We start from the raw sequence: 16,459 nt of genomic DNA, 5'->3' as shown, positions 1-16,459 counted from the left end.
AAATCCAGTTGAAAGCACCTTTGGGGACATTATTCAAAAGCACCTTGCCTTCGGAAGTTGTGGGAGCTTCATCACTGGAGGCTTTCAAGAAGAGACTGGACTGTCATTTGTCAGAAATGGTGTAGGGTCTCCTGCTTGGGCAGGGGGTTGGACTAGATGACCAACTCTGTAAATCTGTTAAATTATGATTTAAAATGCATTTCCTCGGTCTTATGATTTAAAGCAGAAGAAAAGGGACAAAATTGAAGGCATGATTCATTTAGGGAACAATCAAGGCATAAGCCTATTTCATCTAGCTCAGTATTGGCTCTATTTACCCAACCTGTTTGAACAAATTACTCAAGTAGTGACTTGCCACAAATACGAAGGTTTTTTTTTTTTTTGTGGCTAAGGGTGCTGGGCAAAGTTCATTCAGGGATGTCACGGCTCACCATAAGTTGTGAGTGCAGAAAATGAAATCCGTGCAGGAACTGAGTTCCACGCCTGGTGCATATTGGCCTTTGACCAGCAGCATCTCACAGGGTGAGTCACCCTAGCTGGAGAAATCAAGGGATCGGTCTGGACCTCTCCAGATGCCAGATGCCATTCTTCAAAGCTGAAGGAGCATTTCAGCTCTCAGAAGAGCTTCAAGAGAATAAGATCTTTTGAGAAGGGATGAGACACGTGCATTTATTGTAGAGGCTCTCGCAAGATGCCCTGGGATAACACGTCATTGAAGATAGAAGCAACGAGGTGGACTTATTCCTTGCTATTCTCTTGAATTTTCTTTTATCCTGTGGGTAGTCTTTGAGATACAAGCACCAACGGGACCAAGATCTCGGTCATTAAGCCCAACGGTCACTTTGTGAGATGCTCACATGGATGCTTTGCTCAACAACTGCAATCCCAGCACTCACGATTGTGATCCTTAAAAGATCTCTCGGGTTGTTAAGTGGACAGAGAGAAAGAGCTGCCAGCAGAGTCCAGCTCCCCTCTGCGCAAGGGAAAGAACCGCCCCGGCAGGCTGCAGGAACGGACCTTGGATTTCGGGTTTTGAGTTCTGTTTCTGCAAGCCGCCAGGGAAGTTCAGCTCCCCTCAGTGGGAGCTCTTCTAGCCAGCTCCCAGAGATGAGGGAGTCTCCTAAGTAGACAACAGTATCAACTTTCAACCGTTCCTGCTGGCTTCCCCAATGACTTTCTGGGGAAGCCAGCAGAGAAGTTTGCAAATGTCCACATAATCATGGGGTACTTTACACCAACCAATTATTGGTGTAAACAGATTGCTAAGCACCCACATCATGTTCATATGACTGCAGGAGAGGGGGGGGCAACATTTTATTACAGCCAGACATGCTGAAAAGCCCCCTTTCTGAGGCCATTGTAACTTTGAATGGTTGTTAGACCACCGGTCATGAGTCAAGGACTAACTGTACATGACAGACTCTCTGATAGGGATGTGAAATATTCCTCTTCTTTACCTCCCACCTTATTTTTTTTCCTTTGGGGGGGTGATTAGGCCAAAAAAACTACAGCTTTAAGGTCTACTGCTAACTACAGTTACATGTTAGGCTTCAGGTGAGGTCAGAGATTCCCAGGCAAAAGATCGCTTTTATGTAAACTTAAAATAACTACCTGGCTCGGGAACCTGAAAACAGACGTGAGTCTTCGGAACCAGCATTTCAACCTTTCATGGTAACCTATCAGAAGCAGCTAAGAATCAATACACACACCAAAAAGAGCCGTGGTGGCGCAGTGGTTAGAATGCAGCACTGCAGGGCTAACTCACTGCCCACTGCCAGCAGTTCGATTCTGACTGGCTCAAGGTTGACTCAGCCTTCCGTCCTTCTGAGGTGGGTAAAATGGGGACCCAGATCATTGCGGGAAATACGCTGACTCTGTAAACTGCTTAGAGAGAGCTGTGAAGCACTGTGAAGCAGTATATAAGTCTAAGGGCTATTGCTATCTATCTGTCTGTCTGTCTCTCTCTTCTCTATCTATCTATCATCTATCTGTTTATCTATATCTATCTATCTATACATCCACCTACCCATCCATCCATCCATCTCTATATCTATCTAAGAGCCGTGGTGGCGTAAGTGGTTAAGAATGCAGTATTGCAGGTAAACTCTGCCCACTGCCAGGAGTTCAATCCTGACCAGCTGAAGGTTGACTCAGCCTTCCATCCTTCCAAGGTGGTTAAAATGAGGAGCCAGATTGTTGGGGGCAAGAGGCTGACTCTGTAAACCGCTTAGAGAGGGCTGGAAAGCACTGTGAAGCAGTATATAAATTTAAGTGCTAAGGAAAGTAGGGAAGAAGGGAGGGAGGGAGAGCCATGGTGGAGCAGTGGTTAGAATGCAATATTGCAGGCTGACTCTGCCCACTGCCAGAAGTTCAATCCTTGACTCAGCCTTCCATCCTTCCAAGATGGGTAAAAGGAGGACCCAGATCATTGGGGGCAAGAGGCTGATTCTGCAAACTGCTTAGAGAGGAAAAGCACCGTAAAGCGGTATATAGGTCTAAGGGCTATTGCTATCAAGTTTGTCTTCCTTTCCTATTCAGGCTCTTGTGCACCCAATACCTAGAGTGAACTGTTCCATGCCCGGAGGGAGCAGCTAGAAGCCACCAATAGACTTGTCCCCTAGATTTGAAGGCCACCGAGTATCCAATAATTTGTAAGAAACTTGGAGTTTAAATTCCCAAGGATGGAAAAATAATGTACATCTTCTTACAGCCAGTAGACAATCAACTCTTGGTGTAGTTTTATTCTCTGCAATAAAGATCTTAAGCTAACAAAGCCACTTTGGAGAAGTTTTAGCCAAGTCAAGATGAGGAGTCAAGGTAACCCGGGAAAGGTCAGGAGATCTGACACCACACAAGGACCTCAAAGCTAACCCAACTCCCATCGTTACACCCCCAAATGTGAAAGGTATTCCAGTTCAGCCCAGGTCCCCTGGGAGGAAGCCTAAATTATATATTTTCCCCAGCCTTCCACACTCACCACAATAGGCCAAGGGATCATGTAGAATTTCAACTGAAGCTGAAACAGGTACATCACAAAAAGAATGACCGTCACCATCCAGAAGAAGATAGCTACAAACATCACCCAGCCGTAGGACGGGTAGGGTTGGTAGTACGTGTCCGCAATCAGGGCCCACACCAAGCAGCCCAGCACCTGTGCAAAACACAAGAAGAAGAAGGTCACACTCGCCCTGGGATCTGATCACTATCTTCTTTAGGCTATATGCATTAGTGTCATATATGTGAGTATATACATCATCTTGTATTTATTCAGTTATTTAGTTATTTTGTCATGTTCATGCAATGTAAAATTGGAGGTGGTGACTCTTTAATAACAATAGCAATAGCACTTAGACTTATATACCACTTTATAGTGCTTTACAGTCCTCTCTAAGCGGTTTACAGAGTCAGCCTCTTGCCCCCAACAATTTGGGTTCTCATAAGTCCTCTAAGAGCTGTATGCAACGAAATTTCATTTTTAATGTATGCCAATTAGTGTACGTTCAAAATGACAATAAAATTTATTCTATTCTATTCTGCATCCCAATATTCTATTCTATCCTTCATACCAATATTCTAGTCTAGTCTACTCTACTCTAGTCTAGTCTATCCTATTCCTTTCTTATTCTACTCTACTCTCTTCCTATTCTATTCTATTCTATTCCTATTCTATTCTTCATCCCAATAATCTATTCTGTTCTATTCTATCTTATTATATTCTTCATCCCAACTATTCTATTCCATTCCATTCCATTCCATTCCATTCCATTCCATTCCATTCCATTCCATTCCATTCCATTCTATTCTATTCTATTCTATTCTATTCCATTCCATTCCATTCTATTCTATTCTATTCCATTCCATTCCATTCCATTCCATTCTATTCTATTCCTCTCTATCTCTATTCCATTCCATACCATTCTTTCCCCTAATAGAGGAATGAATGGTGGAATTGGTGGAGATGGCAAAATTGACTGTTTTATTAAAGAAAAGATTCTATTTTTATTTCTAATTGAAAACCACTTGTATTCAACCCTGAGAAAAAAAAACCAAAACTTTTCAGCAATTGCTGAAACTCAGTAAATCTCTTGGCACGCCTAGCCTATGGAAGAGAAGGACTCAAGTGTGACATGACAGCAGCCTTCATATACTTGAGGGGCTGCCACAGGCAAGAGAGGGTCAACCTCTTCTCCAAACCCCTTGAAACAAGGGATGAAAGCTTGTCAAAGAGAGGTGCAACCCAGGGCTAAGGAGGAATTTCCTGACCGTGAGAAAAATCAAGCCCCAGGACAGCTTGCTTCTAGAAGTTGCGGGAGCTCCCTCACTGGAGGTTTTGCAAAGAAAGTGTCGACCATCCCACTCAGTCACCTAGTAAACAAAGACCCCTGGCCACATGTTTTTTGCCAAGACTACATACTTTTGCTGAAGCTTCAGAGATTGCAGAAGTTGCGAAGCTGAATCTGAGATTTTCCCACGCAAACAATGCAAAGTAAAACTCCCTCTTCCTCCCCCCGGCCATGCCGCGGTTATCTGTAAATGTCCAATCCGGTGCTTCTATATTGTTTAGGAAACAGGTTCTCGGTGGCCACCTCTGCATCCAGATGGTTGACCTTGGCTGGCAGAAGCTTCTCACACAAGGCTAGGCTGGGCTTCCATCCCGCCCTTCTTCCACCTTACATTCCAATCTTTCCCCCACATCCTTGGCGAATGTCAGGCTGTCATGAAGCTTCGACAGGAGAGATGCAGCCATGGCAAAATAAAAATAAAAATGGGGGCAACTATTTGACCAGGATAGTATTAGGTCTCCTGCCTTAAGCAGGGGGTTGGACTAGATGACCTCCAAGGTCCCTTCCAGCCCCAGCATTCTATGTCCTACAAAGCTCTCGCTCAGTTGCAGCCACAAGCCAGCCACACAGCTGCCAAAGAGACATTGTTTGACTCAACACAAATGCTCCCAGCGGCTCCCAGAACAGATGAAGTACAAGCATTTTTTTTTAAAAAAAAAGATCATTTGTTTAGGAGATGAAAATTACAGCACACACACACACACACACACACACACACACACACACACAGCTCTTAATTGAGCCCAGGTTCCCACACTGGCATCGCTCTAGATGAGAGAATTTTTTTCCAGTGGGAAAAAAAGAATTGGGTAACATTTCATTTTTCCAGAAAGGGGAAGAAAAAGGGAGAATTTTATTTTATTTATTTTATTTTTTTTAAATATATTCATTCAAAGTTTGTAAAATTAAAAACATATATGTACATTTTACAGCATTGTTTGAGCAATAGATACACTTGTACTTTCCTTCTGATAGTGTGTTATACATCGTCATAAAAACTCCTTCGTCCTTTTAAGCTCTATATATGCATACATATAGATTATTTACATTTATTTACACGTCACCCTTATTTTCAAAATGTTACTGGGTCATCGGATATCACCATTTCTTTAGCCAGTCGTACCAGGTATCCCATGTTTTGTAATATTCACTGTCCTGATTATCTTTTAGCAGTTCAGTTAGTCTATCCATCTCGGCACATTCGTGTATGTTATTGATTATCATGTTTTCTGAAGGGGTCGTAGCCAACTTCCAATTTTGAGCAAAACTTATTCCAGCTGCTGTTACAATATGCAAAATCAAATATTGGTGCTTCTTCACAATTGGTTCTAGCATGCCTAGTAAAAAAAAAATATCCGGTTTGAATTGTCCTTTCTGCTTTGTTATTTCCTCTATCCAAATTCTAATTTTTTTTGCCAAAATTTTCATGCATGAGGACAAGTCCACCACATGTGGACTTTTATTTTATTTAGAATTTTATTTTAGAACATTTGTTGGTGTTCTTCCCTCTAAACTCCCATTTTTGTTAGGAGCAGAACAAAAAGCAACCCACAAAAAAAAAAATAATTCGAGACGGTCTGAAGAAGCGTTTCTTAACCTTGGCCCCTTGAACATGGGTGGACTTCAACTCCCAGAAGATGGGTGGAGTTCAATTCTACCCTTTTTTGCAGAGGAGGGGGAGAACTGTGGGGTCCTTGATGCTCTGTAAGCTTGGTTGTTTTCCTACAGACGTTTCTTGACACAACTAGGGAACATCATCGGCGGTCAAAAGGGAGTAGGAATTGTGGAAGTAGAGGAGAATGAGAAGGGGAAGTGATGGAAGAAGAGGACGAAGAGGAGGAGGAGGAGGAAGATAACTGGGGGGGGGGCGGCCTTGATGCTCTTTTGTTTGCCTACAGACCAGGGATCCCACAGTTACACAGATTCTCTTCTATTGATTAGTGGTCTCTGAATTATTGACATGGCTGCCATGACTTAGATGCTTAGGAACCTCGCACAAAGTGCCCTTCCATTTTGCACTGCTCTTCTACAAACCAAGCCACGAGACTACAGTTGGACATAGGGACTGTGGGGTGGGAGGCTGCCAAGAAAAACAGGGTCTGAGGACTAGATGTCCAGTTCCATGGAGCAGGATGGAAATTCCTCTCCACTGCTCTGGGAAGAGATCAAATCGTGCCCAGTAGGAGGGAGTGTTAACTAGGAATCCAGCTGAGACGTTTCCGTGAAAGAACAATGATTGGATGGAGGCAAAAAATATATATAGCATGTCCAAGTTGTTAATCCTTGTTCTCTGGGCTCACAGTCATGGTCTGTCTTAAGATCTTGGTGGAAAACAGGCCTGTGATATCAAGTATAGCTTTTAGACCAGGGGTGTCCAACCTTGGCCATTTTAAAACTTGTGGACTTCCATTCCCAGAATTCCTCAGCCAGCATAGACTTCTGGGAGTAGAACTCCACTAGCCTTAAAGTTGCCAAGGTTGGACACCCCTGATCTAGACTATAGTCACCTCCAACTCTGTGTTTATTAGTGGGTTATGTCTTTGGTGTGTCTAGACAAGATGTGACCGCGCAATTGAACCTCCAAGCTATTCTATGTATAGTACATCACAATGATACATGCACAATAGGGTGGGATTTTGGTCCTGCGGTTGCAGTCATAACCCGGACTTATTTTTTAATGCCCCCATATTCCTTCCTCACAGGTACCCCTGTCCCAAACTAACCCCTGAGTACGTAAAAGTAAAAAGTCGAGGCAGTAATTCTCTTTAGTATTTTATCGCACTGAAAAAAAAGTTGGAAATCATTTTTTTCCCCTTTATTTCTCACTTCGTTTCCCCCCCTTCCCGTTTCCTTATTATCTGTATTTGCACTGAACGTTACTATAATTTACATATATATAAAATCTGCAACCCAAAAGGCCACCGAAAACAGGATGCTGGGTCTTCCTCCAAGGTATTTTGCCTTCAGCAAGGTCCATAGTAGGCTGACGGTAGGACAACCTTGGAGGTCTAAAAATACAGCTATTTGCTTGTTCATTTACTTTATAAAATATATTTGCCATCCATCCCATATCCGATGACTCTGAAACACATTAAACTCATCTATCTTTAAACAAACCCCCACAGCAGATAAAAACTTTAACAGAGCAAGAGTGATTCATGGTTAGGAGACTTTATTCGAATTAGCAAATGCTCATAAAACATAAAACATAGAATAACAAGAAGAGGGAGAGGAGAGGAGAGGAGCTGGAAGGGACCTTGGAGGTCTTCTAGTCCAACCCCTTGCTCAAGCAGGAGACCCTATACCATTTCAGGCAAATGGTTGTCCAGTCTCTTCTTGAAAGCCTCCAGTGATGGAACACCCACAATTTCTGGTGGCAAGTCATTCCACTGGTTAATTGTTCTCACTGACCGGAAATTTCTCCTTAGTTCCAGGTTGAATCTCTCTTGAATGACATTCCACCAGTTGCTTCTGGTCCTGCCCTCAGGCACTTTGGACTTTCAGTTTGGTGAGAACAAGCGGAGAGAAACTCCTTTCCCTTTCATGCTTCATTTAACGGCTAATCCTCAAGTCTTTGCTTGAAAGCTGCAGCTCTCCTCCTGGCCCACTTGCTTTCAGATTTATTTCTTTGTCTTTCCTCTTTCTTCCGCCTTGCCGTCTTTTGTTTCCTCCATGGATTATGAAACGCTACGAGAGGTGAAAGCCAAATTGCTCTTCGGTGGGAAATACAGGTTAGAAAATGTCAGGCAAGCACAGATCGAGTAGCACACGGAAAGAGGTTTCAGAATACAAGGAAATAAATATGCAGGTATTATTCCTCCACTTATGACCATCGCTTAAAGGCCACTGGCATTTATAGTGTCTAAAGCAGAATAAGTTTACAAGCTGTAAAGCGGTGCTGGGATTCAACCCTTGTAGCAACTGATTCAGTGAGCGTGCAGCGTTTTAAGAACAACCCATTTTCAGCCCCGGTGAGTAAAACAGCTGAGGCGTGGCACAGTGCTAATCAGCTGAGCTGCAAAACACGGAAAGAACCGACAGACTAGGACAGGGGTGGGTAGGCGGGGCCAAATGAACGCCGGAACTCTAACCTTAACTTGAAACGGGCCAAACCAGTAGAATCCCACCCCTGCTGTAAAGCAAAACCCCAGCCATCATAAATTGCTGCACCACCTGTCCATGGTCATACAACCACATGGCAACTTTTATGACCGGTTGCAGCATTCTGCAGTCACGTAAGTACAATTTGCAACGTTTGGGCTGGTTTCTGACAAGGAAAAAAAATGCCCATCCGAATGAACGGATTTGTATTTATCTGGAGAACTGACAGCGGGTATTTTGAGTAGTTCAGAGAACCGGCAAATCCCACTTCTGACTTGGCCCTATCCCCATCCATTTTCTGCCTCCCATCGAGTCCCAGCTGATCGGCTGGGTCTTCTTTGGTTGCCCTGCACAGGAGAACGAAGCTGGAAAGCAGGTCAGTGGGGTCGGGAAGGAATGGGGATTTTGCAGTATCCTTCCCCTGCCACGCCCACCAAGCCACACCCACAGAACCGGTAGTAAAAAAATTTGAATCCCACCACTGGTTACGACCCTTGTAGCATCTCCCTGGTCATGTAATCAAAATTCATTTTGCAACCATTTTTTTAATTAAGTTATAAAGTATTATAAAATACAAAAATAAATAAAAGAGCAGTGAGGAGGGAGAGGAAAGAGGAAAGGTAGGGAAAAGAGAAGAAAAAGAAGCATTGACTTCCAACTCTCTCTGTTGCATTAGCATCAAATCGCCGCTTTTTGCTTTTCCATAATAATATGAACCAGTCACTCCTATAAAAATCTATCAGTCTAATCTATAAAACCCAAAGTCAAAGTTTCATTCTTTTCCACATCAAGCACTAAGTTCAGAAGCGGTTTCCATGTGGAAACAAAAGTACTTTTGTTCATGTGATCACAATTCAGATGTTTGGCCACTGGATCATACCTATGACCGTTCCTATGTCCTGGGGCGGGGGGCATGTGATTCGCTTAATAACTGAGTTACTAACTTAACCACAGCAGTGATTCACTCACCAGCTGTGGCAAGGGAGACTGCAAAATGAGGCAAAACTCACTTCTCACTTAGCAACATACATTTTGGGCTCAATTGTAAACCAAGGACCACCTGTATATGTTTACTTCTCTTTGGTCGTGTACTCATCACATGCTAAATAATAACAATAATGGATTCACAAGAGAAAAACAGGTGCCAATTATGCTCCAAAATCTCATAAACTGAAAAGTAGGTACCCAGCGATGTAAATGAGGCCAATTTCTATGATGACGTCATGACACAACCCAAGCACCATTTGTGTAATGAGGCCATCACACAGCTGGCAGCAACTGATACAAGTGGTGTCATCTGGGCCACTTGCACAACTGTGTGCTTATTTGAACGATGTCCTCTGAACCACTTGTATGCAACGACCTCATCGTGTGGCCAGCTCAATTCCCAATTTAGTTCTGGTTTGTGGGAAGTCCATAAATTAAATCAAGGCATTGATGGCAACTGATACACTTTATGTGTACACTTTTGAGTCAATCTTCCATGGAGTTTTCTTGGCCAGAAACAACTTTGCCCTGCCGCCTTCTTCCTCGGTCTGTGACTTCCCCATCCGGTCGAGTCCTTCCCCACACAATTTGCAATTCTAAATTGCATTAACAGAGGGATACAATCAAGATGAAGGGAGATTCTAATTCTACTCTATAAAGCCTTAGTAAGGCCACATCTAAGGTACGCCATCCAGTTTGGTCACCACACTATAAGAAGATGTTGAGACTCTAGAAAGAGTGCAGAGAAGAGCAACCAGGATGATGAGGGGACTGGAAGTTAGAACATACAAAGAATGATTGCAGGAACTGGGCCTGGCTAGTCTAGGGAAGAGAAGGACCAGGGGAGATATGATAGCAGTCTTCCAATATTTGAGGGGCTGCCACAGAGGGAAGGAAGGGATCAAGCTATTTTCCAAGGCACCTGAAGGCCGGACAAGGAAAAATGGATGGAAACTGATCAAGGAGAGATTCAACCTAGAAATAAGGAGAAATTTTCTGACAGAATAATCAATTCATGGAACAGAAGTTGCTTTCGGAAGTTGTAGGAGCTTCATCACTTGAGACTTTCAAGAAGAAACTGGACTGCCATTTGTCAGAAATGGTATAGGGTGGGGGTATGGTTGGACTAGATGACTATGTCCTCATAAGTTCCTAGTGCAGAAATTTTTCCATCCTCATGTCCTCCTTGAAATCTGTACCTATTTCTTAGAACTGTTGCTAAATGCAGGATAGATGTTACTATTTCTTCACCAATTATAATTGGCCTTCCAAAAATTCAAATCTATGGTTTCTTATCTCTTCTTCTCCTTCTCCTTCCTTCCTTCCTCCTCCTCCTCCTCTTCCTCCCTCCTTCTAAAACCTATTGATATTCCTTTTGTGTGACATCCTACCATGCAATGTGTGTGTGTGTAAAGTGGACTGGTCACATTCCCAGCTGGGCTGCCAAGCCATCCACAGACCTTCACAAGCAACAAAACCCAGTTCATTTAGTGAGGACACCCACAGCTTCATTCACAAGCCGTATCCCCAACGGTTCATGCAAGCATCGAAACCCTACAACTACTATTAACCTTTTCAACTTCTATATGAAGTTCTTTGGAGGACATCTCTAGCTTGACCACAGCCCATCTGGAAAAATTTTCATTGGAAAAATGGACAGATTCAGGAATGTCCACAAATCGCAGTTAAAACAATCAAGATGGTGACTGCAACAAGGTCCATAGCTTGTGGACACCCCTGGTCAGATTTATGCTGGTGTTTTCAAGTTTTTCCAGGGATGCGGTGGCTCAGAGGCTAAGACGCTGAGCTTGTCGATCAGAAAGAAGAAGAAGAAGAAGAAGAAGAAGAAGAAGAAGAAGAAGAAGAAGAAGAAGAAGAAGAAGAAGAAGAAGAAGAAGAAGAAGAAGAAGAAGAAGAAGAAGAAGAAGAAGAAGAAGAAGAAGAAGAAGAAGAAGAAGAAGAAGAAGAAGAAGAAGAAGAAGAAGAAGAAGAAGAAGAAGAAGAAGAAGAAGAAGAAGAAGAAGAAGAAGAAGCAATAATGAGGCCATGAAGTTTTGGGATCTCCATTTTCAAAAGTGATTTAGGAATAGGAAGGGACCTGGGAGGTCTTCTAGTCCAGCCCCCTGAGCAATACAAACCTATAGAGAGAGATACTTCTGCCTGTTTTCATTTTTACCTTCTTTTTAGGACCTTCTACAATCAGACCTCTTCTCCACTTCTGAATCTGCAGTTTGAATGGTGGATTGTTTGCTTTCTAGCCACCAAACTGCCGCAGCTTATCAAAACCGACCCCATTTCCTAGGTCTGACGAACCAGGTTTGGTTCTGACCACACCCCAGCCCTCAACCCCATGGTTAATTTGGCCACTGTCTTCTTCCGGGTTGAGGGAGGGGTCCAGGAATCCCCTAGGGAGCTTCTGTGCTTGAGTGGGGGGGAGCTCCGAGTGGGACTTTCCATTTATGGGCCAGCACCTGAATCTTTACACTCCTTTAGTTCTTGGCAGAGACGGACTGGCTGGCTCACAGGCATCTGACTGGCTTCTGTAGGTTGAGAGAGTTCGCATCTCCCACCTTCTAATCCAGCAAGATGGCTCCAGAAGAAGAGAATATTGTATTGGTGAAGGTGCGAGCCTAGAAACCAGGAGATGGTGAATTCTAGTCCCTCTTGGGCATGAAAGCCCGTTGGATAGCTTTGGGCCAATCACCAGGAGAGGGTGAGTTCTAGTTCCACCTTAAGCATAAAAGCCAGCTGGGTGGCTTTGGGACCATCACTAGGAGAAGGTGAGTTGTAGTTCTACCTTAGGCATAAAAGGGGGCTGGGTGGCTTTGGGACAATCACCAGGAGAGGGTGAGTTCTAGTCCCTCCTTAGGCATGAAAGTTGGCTGGGTAGCTTTGGGCCAATCACTAGGGGAGGGTGAGTTGTAGTTCCACCTTAGGCATAAAAGCTGGGTGGGTGGCTTTGGGCCAATCACCAGGTGCAGGTAAGTTCTAGTCCCCTTTTAGGCATAAAAGACTGGGTGACCTTGTCCCAATCACTCTCTTCCACCCCAGCCCACCTCACAGAACTGTTGTGGGGGGAAAGAGGAGGAGCAAGGAGTATTATGAACATTCACCCCACTTTGAAGTACTTACAAAGTAATAAAAGCAGGATTTAAAAAAATCTAATAAATGTTTTGAATCTGGGCAGTGAAAACCTTTTCAGCCTGATTTTTTTTTCTCCCCTACCCATCTTCAACCAGTTGGAAGAGGGGGGAAAAGGGAGTGTTCCACCTTTTCTTTTTCCCAGAGCAATAAAGAAATTCAGAGGAAGGTTGGCTCAGTGTTGCCCTGAAAGTATTCTTAGCGTGAAACAAAGGAAAAGAAAACAGCTCAGCCAACCCCCCATCCAACTTGGCTCAAAAGCCTTAGCAGATGGAGGGTGGGATGTTGATTGATTGAAATGGTCTAGGCCTGGTCTCCTGCTTGAGCAGGGGGTTGGACTAGAAGACCTCCAGGGTCCCTTCCAGCTCTATTCTGATTGATGTTGAAGGGAGTGGCACTTCTGAAGCACCCACTATTGTGTCAAGAAACCGGGGAGACAATTGTCCCCTGAAAATGAATCGCTAGTCAGTAATTCATGAGTACAGTTAATTTTGAGAAATAATAGTAATAATAATTTCAGAATTCAGACGGACAGGCATTTGGCCCACAACACGCCTGACATAACAATACTTGAGAAGAAAAGGGTTTGGTTCACTGACATTGCAATACCTAGTGATGCACGAATTGTAGACACGCAGCAAGAAAAAAATCACAAAGTATCGGGACTTCCAAATCGAAGTTGAGCGACTTCGGAAAAAGAAATTGCGTGTTTTCCCCATTGTAATTGGAGCCCTTGGAGCAATACCTAAAGGGCTACCTCGCTATTTGGAAATCCTGAATTTATCAGACTTGAATACCGAGTCTACAAAAAACCACCCTACTTGGAACAGCTTATATCCTCCGACGCTACCTGAACAGTTCCTTGGTTAGGACTCGAGCTGTTGAGCTACCAACCAGCCCCAAAGGCTCATTAAAGATTAAACAACAACAACAATAACAACAATAATAACAACAATATTCATAGCATTAATAACAATAACCATCACCATCATCATAATAGCTTATCCATTTCAATAAAACCTCACTATATAAATAATCATTCCCTTAAGCTTTTAAAATTCTATCTTCTGTTTCTGTTAGTTAGTCATTGGACAAAATACATACATGGAAAAATGTAGAAAAAGTAGAAAAATATTATTACTATTAGAAAAAATAGTAAAGCAACATATAGACCCAAAACCAGAAATATTTTTGTTGGCTATCTTACCAGAAAAGTACAATAAATACATATTTAATTTTACATGTGTTAACCGTGGCAAGAATTGTGTTTGCACAACAGTGGGAAAAAAAAGAAGAAATCCCTACAGAAGGAAGTGTAATAAAAAAACCTAGAATGTGCAGAAATGGATAGATTAACACTTAAAATTAAGGAGAAGGAAGAAACAGAATATTTTTTAACATGGGATTCGTTTTAGCTAGTCAGTAATTCATGCAAGATTTGGTTTGAAAACATTTTCTACTTCTGCATACGGTACCCTCAACTAACCGAAGAGGATGGATTAAACCAATACACAAAATCATTCCCAAACTAATCTCAAATCAGAAGAAGCTTGCAAGCACATTTTCCAATTAACGCATTTTACGAAAAGCCTTGTGCTTTTCCTGGAGCTTTCGGCTACCGCAAACGAACCCTGCTTGCCTGCTGCAAAACCTCACCGGGAAGCCTGTCATGGGGATGCAAGCACAACGCGTCACCCTAGCTGGAATATAAACAATAAATGATTCTATAAATTGAGCAAACAAACAAACAAACAAACAAATATCTGTACTGTAGCTCAGGTTTGTGGGAAGACTGGCAGCCTGTTTAGCCGCCATCATGACTCGGTTTGCTGAAAACAACTCCGGGGTTGTATGAAGTGTTCTGCCACCATGACTGTTTTGTTGTGTGTTCATTGTCCTCCCTGAACACGTGGGAGGATTTTTTGGCCCTTTCAAAGCAGGGTCCAAATTTTGTACATTTTTCTAGAGGAAGGGGTCAAGAGAAGAATTGGGACAGGGGTCATGAGAAATAGCATGGGAATTTCCTGGCATTATCTACTGCTTTCCCCTTTTGAGATACATCTCTGCTCTGTATAATCACCTTTTTTTCCTCCTGGTCTTAGGAAAAAATCAGGCATTGGTATTTGCCATTTAGCTATTATGCATTAGTGACTTCCGTCTTTATTAATTTATGTTACTCAGGAAACGTACTCCTTTCTCCTCATTTACCCACAAGAACAACCTTGTGTAGAGGTTTGGGCTAAGGGAGAGGGACTGGCCCAAGTCACCCAGTTGGCTTTCAGACCTAAACCAGGACTAGAACCCATCGCCTCCTGGTGATTGACCCAAATCGCCCAGCTGACTTTTCTTACCTAAGGCAGGACTACAACTCTCCATCTCCTGGTGAAGGATCCAAAGTCACCCAGCCAGTTTCCTTGGCTAAGGCTGGACTAGAACTCACCATCTCCTGGTGATTGGTCCAAAGTCACCTAGCTGGCTTTCATGGCTAAGGCAGAACTACAACTCATCGCCTCCTGGTGATTGACCCCAAATCACCCAATTGGTTTTCATGTCTAAGACTGGACTAGAACTCACCATCTCTTGGTGAATAATCCAAAGTCACCCAGCCAGTTTTCTTGGCTAAGGCTGGACTAGAACTCACCATTGCCTGGTGATTGGCCCAAAATCACCCAGCCAGCTTTCATGCCTAAAGTGGAACTAGAACTCACCATCTCCTAGTTTCTAGCTTGATGCCTTAACCACTAGACTGAACTGGCTCTATTGGCTCTATCAAACCCACCCCCATCTGCCACCCCTCATGACAGTCTGTGAGCTTGGCATCCGAAAGCCCAACGAAGGAAACATGAACTCCCCTTGTTCCTTGCAGTCCCACATCCTTGCACCCTGAACATCTCAGCCTTCAGCCTTTCCCCAGGTCGGATGTCCTCCAAGTGACACTACAAAGCTCATGCTACTGGATGACTCAGCTGAGCAACACAGGTTGTATAAGAATGGTCCCCTCAATCAATCTATGGCTCTGACTCTGGTCTCTTGGGAAATACGATGCGGGTTTCACCTACTTGATTAGAATTTAAAAAAAGAAACAGGAAACACTATTCTCAGCTGGATTATTATGGGAAAAACACTACTCCATGCAGTACTATTTTTATTCCACTCACAGGAAAGTGTGGATGTTTATATATTTGCACACAAGCCCTGGAAAGATTCTTTGCCTCTCCCTGCACTGAAGGCTACTCCACCCATCACAGTTTTACACTGTCCGGTTATTTAAAGGCAGAAATCCTAGAAGCTTCTATTCTAGCAGTGTCTGGCCAAAAAAGCCAACGCAATCCTAAGCTGTATTAACAGAGGGATACAATCAAGATCAAGGGAGGTACTAATACCACTCTACAAAGCCTTAGTAAGGCCACGCCTAGAGTACTGCATCCAGTTTTGCTCACCACACTATAAAAAAAGATGTTGAGACTCTAGAAAGAGAAGAGCAACCAAGATAATTGGGGGACTGGAGACTAAAACATATGAAGAATGGTTGCAGGAACTGGGCCTGGCTGGTCTAGTGAAGAGAAGGACCAGGGGAGACAGGAGAACAGTCTTCCAATATTTGAGGGGCTGCCACAGAGAGGAGGAGGGGGTCGAGCAATTTTTCCAAGGCACCCGAAGGCCAGACAAGGAATAATGGATGGAAACTGATCAAGGAGAAATACAACCTAGAAATAAAAATTTAAAGAAATTTTCTGACAGGGATAAATTTTCTGACAGGGAGAACAAACCCACCCATGAAACAGAAGTTGCATTCAGAAGTTGTGGGAGCTTCATCACTTGGAGGCTTTCAGGAAGAGACTGAACTGCCATTTGTCAAAAATGCTGTGTAGGGTTTCCTGCTTGGA

At 43.3% G+C, this 16,459-nt stretch overlaps 1 protein-coding gene across 1 annotated transcript in view; it reads right to left on the bottom strand.

Annotated features, from left to right (window-relative positions):
• Positions 1–16,459, bottom strand: part of PLLP (plasmolipin) — a 30,782-nt gene that overhangs the window by 12,037 nt on the left and 2,286 nt on the right. Inside the window, exon 2 of the mRNA XM_026714478.2 lies at positions 2,978–3,151. Coding sequence (XP_026570263.2) covers positions 2,978–3,151 — 174 coding nt within the window. The remainder of the gene's footprint in view (positions 1–2,977; positions 3,152–16,459) is intronic.

The sequence above is a fragment of the Pseudonaja textilis genome, chromosome 11 (assembly GCF_049901715.1).
Source record: "Pseudonaja textilis isolate UNSWEBS1 chromosome 11, rPseTex1.2, whole genome shotgun sequence".
In the NCBI taxonomy this organism is placed as follows: Eukaryota; Metazoa; Chordata; class Lepidosauria; order Squamata; family Elapidae; genus Pseudonaja; species Pseudonaja textilis.
This window is presented reverse-complemented; position numbering and strand designations above follow the sequence as displayed.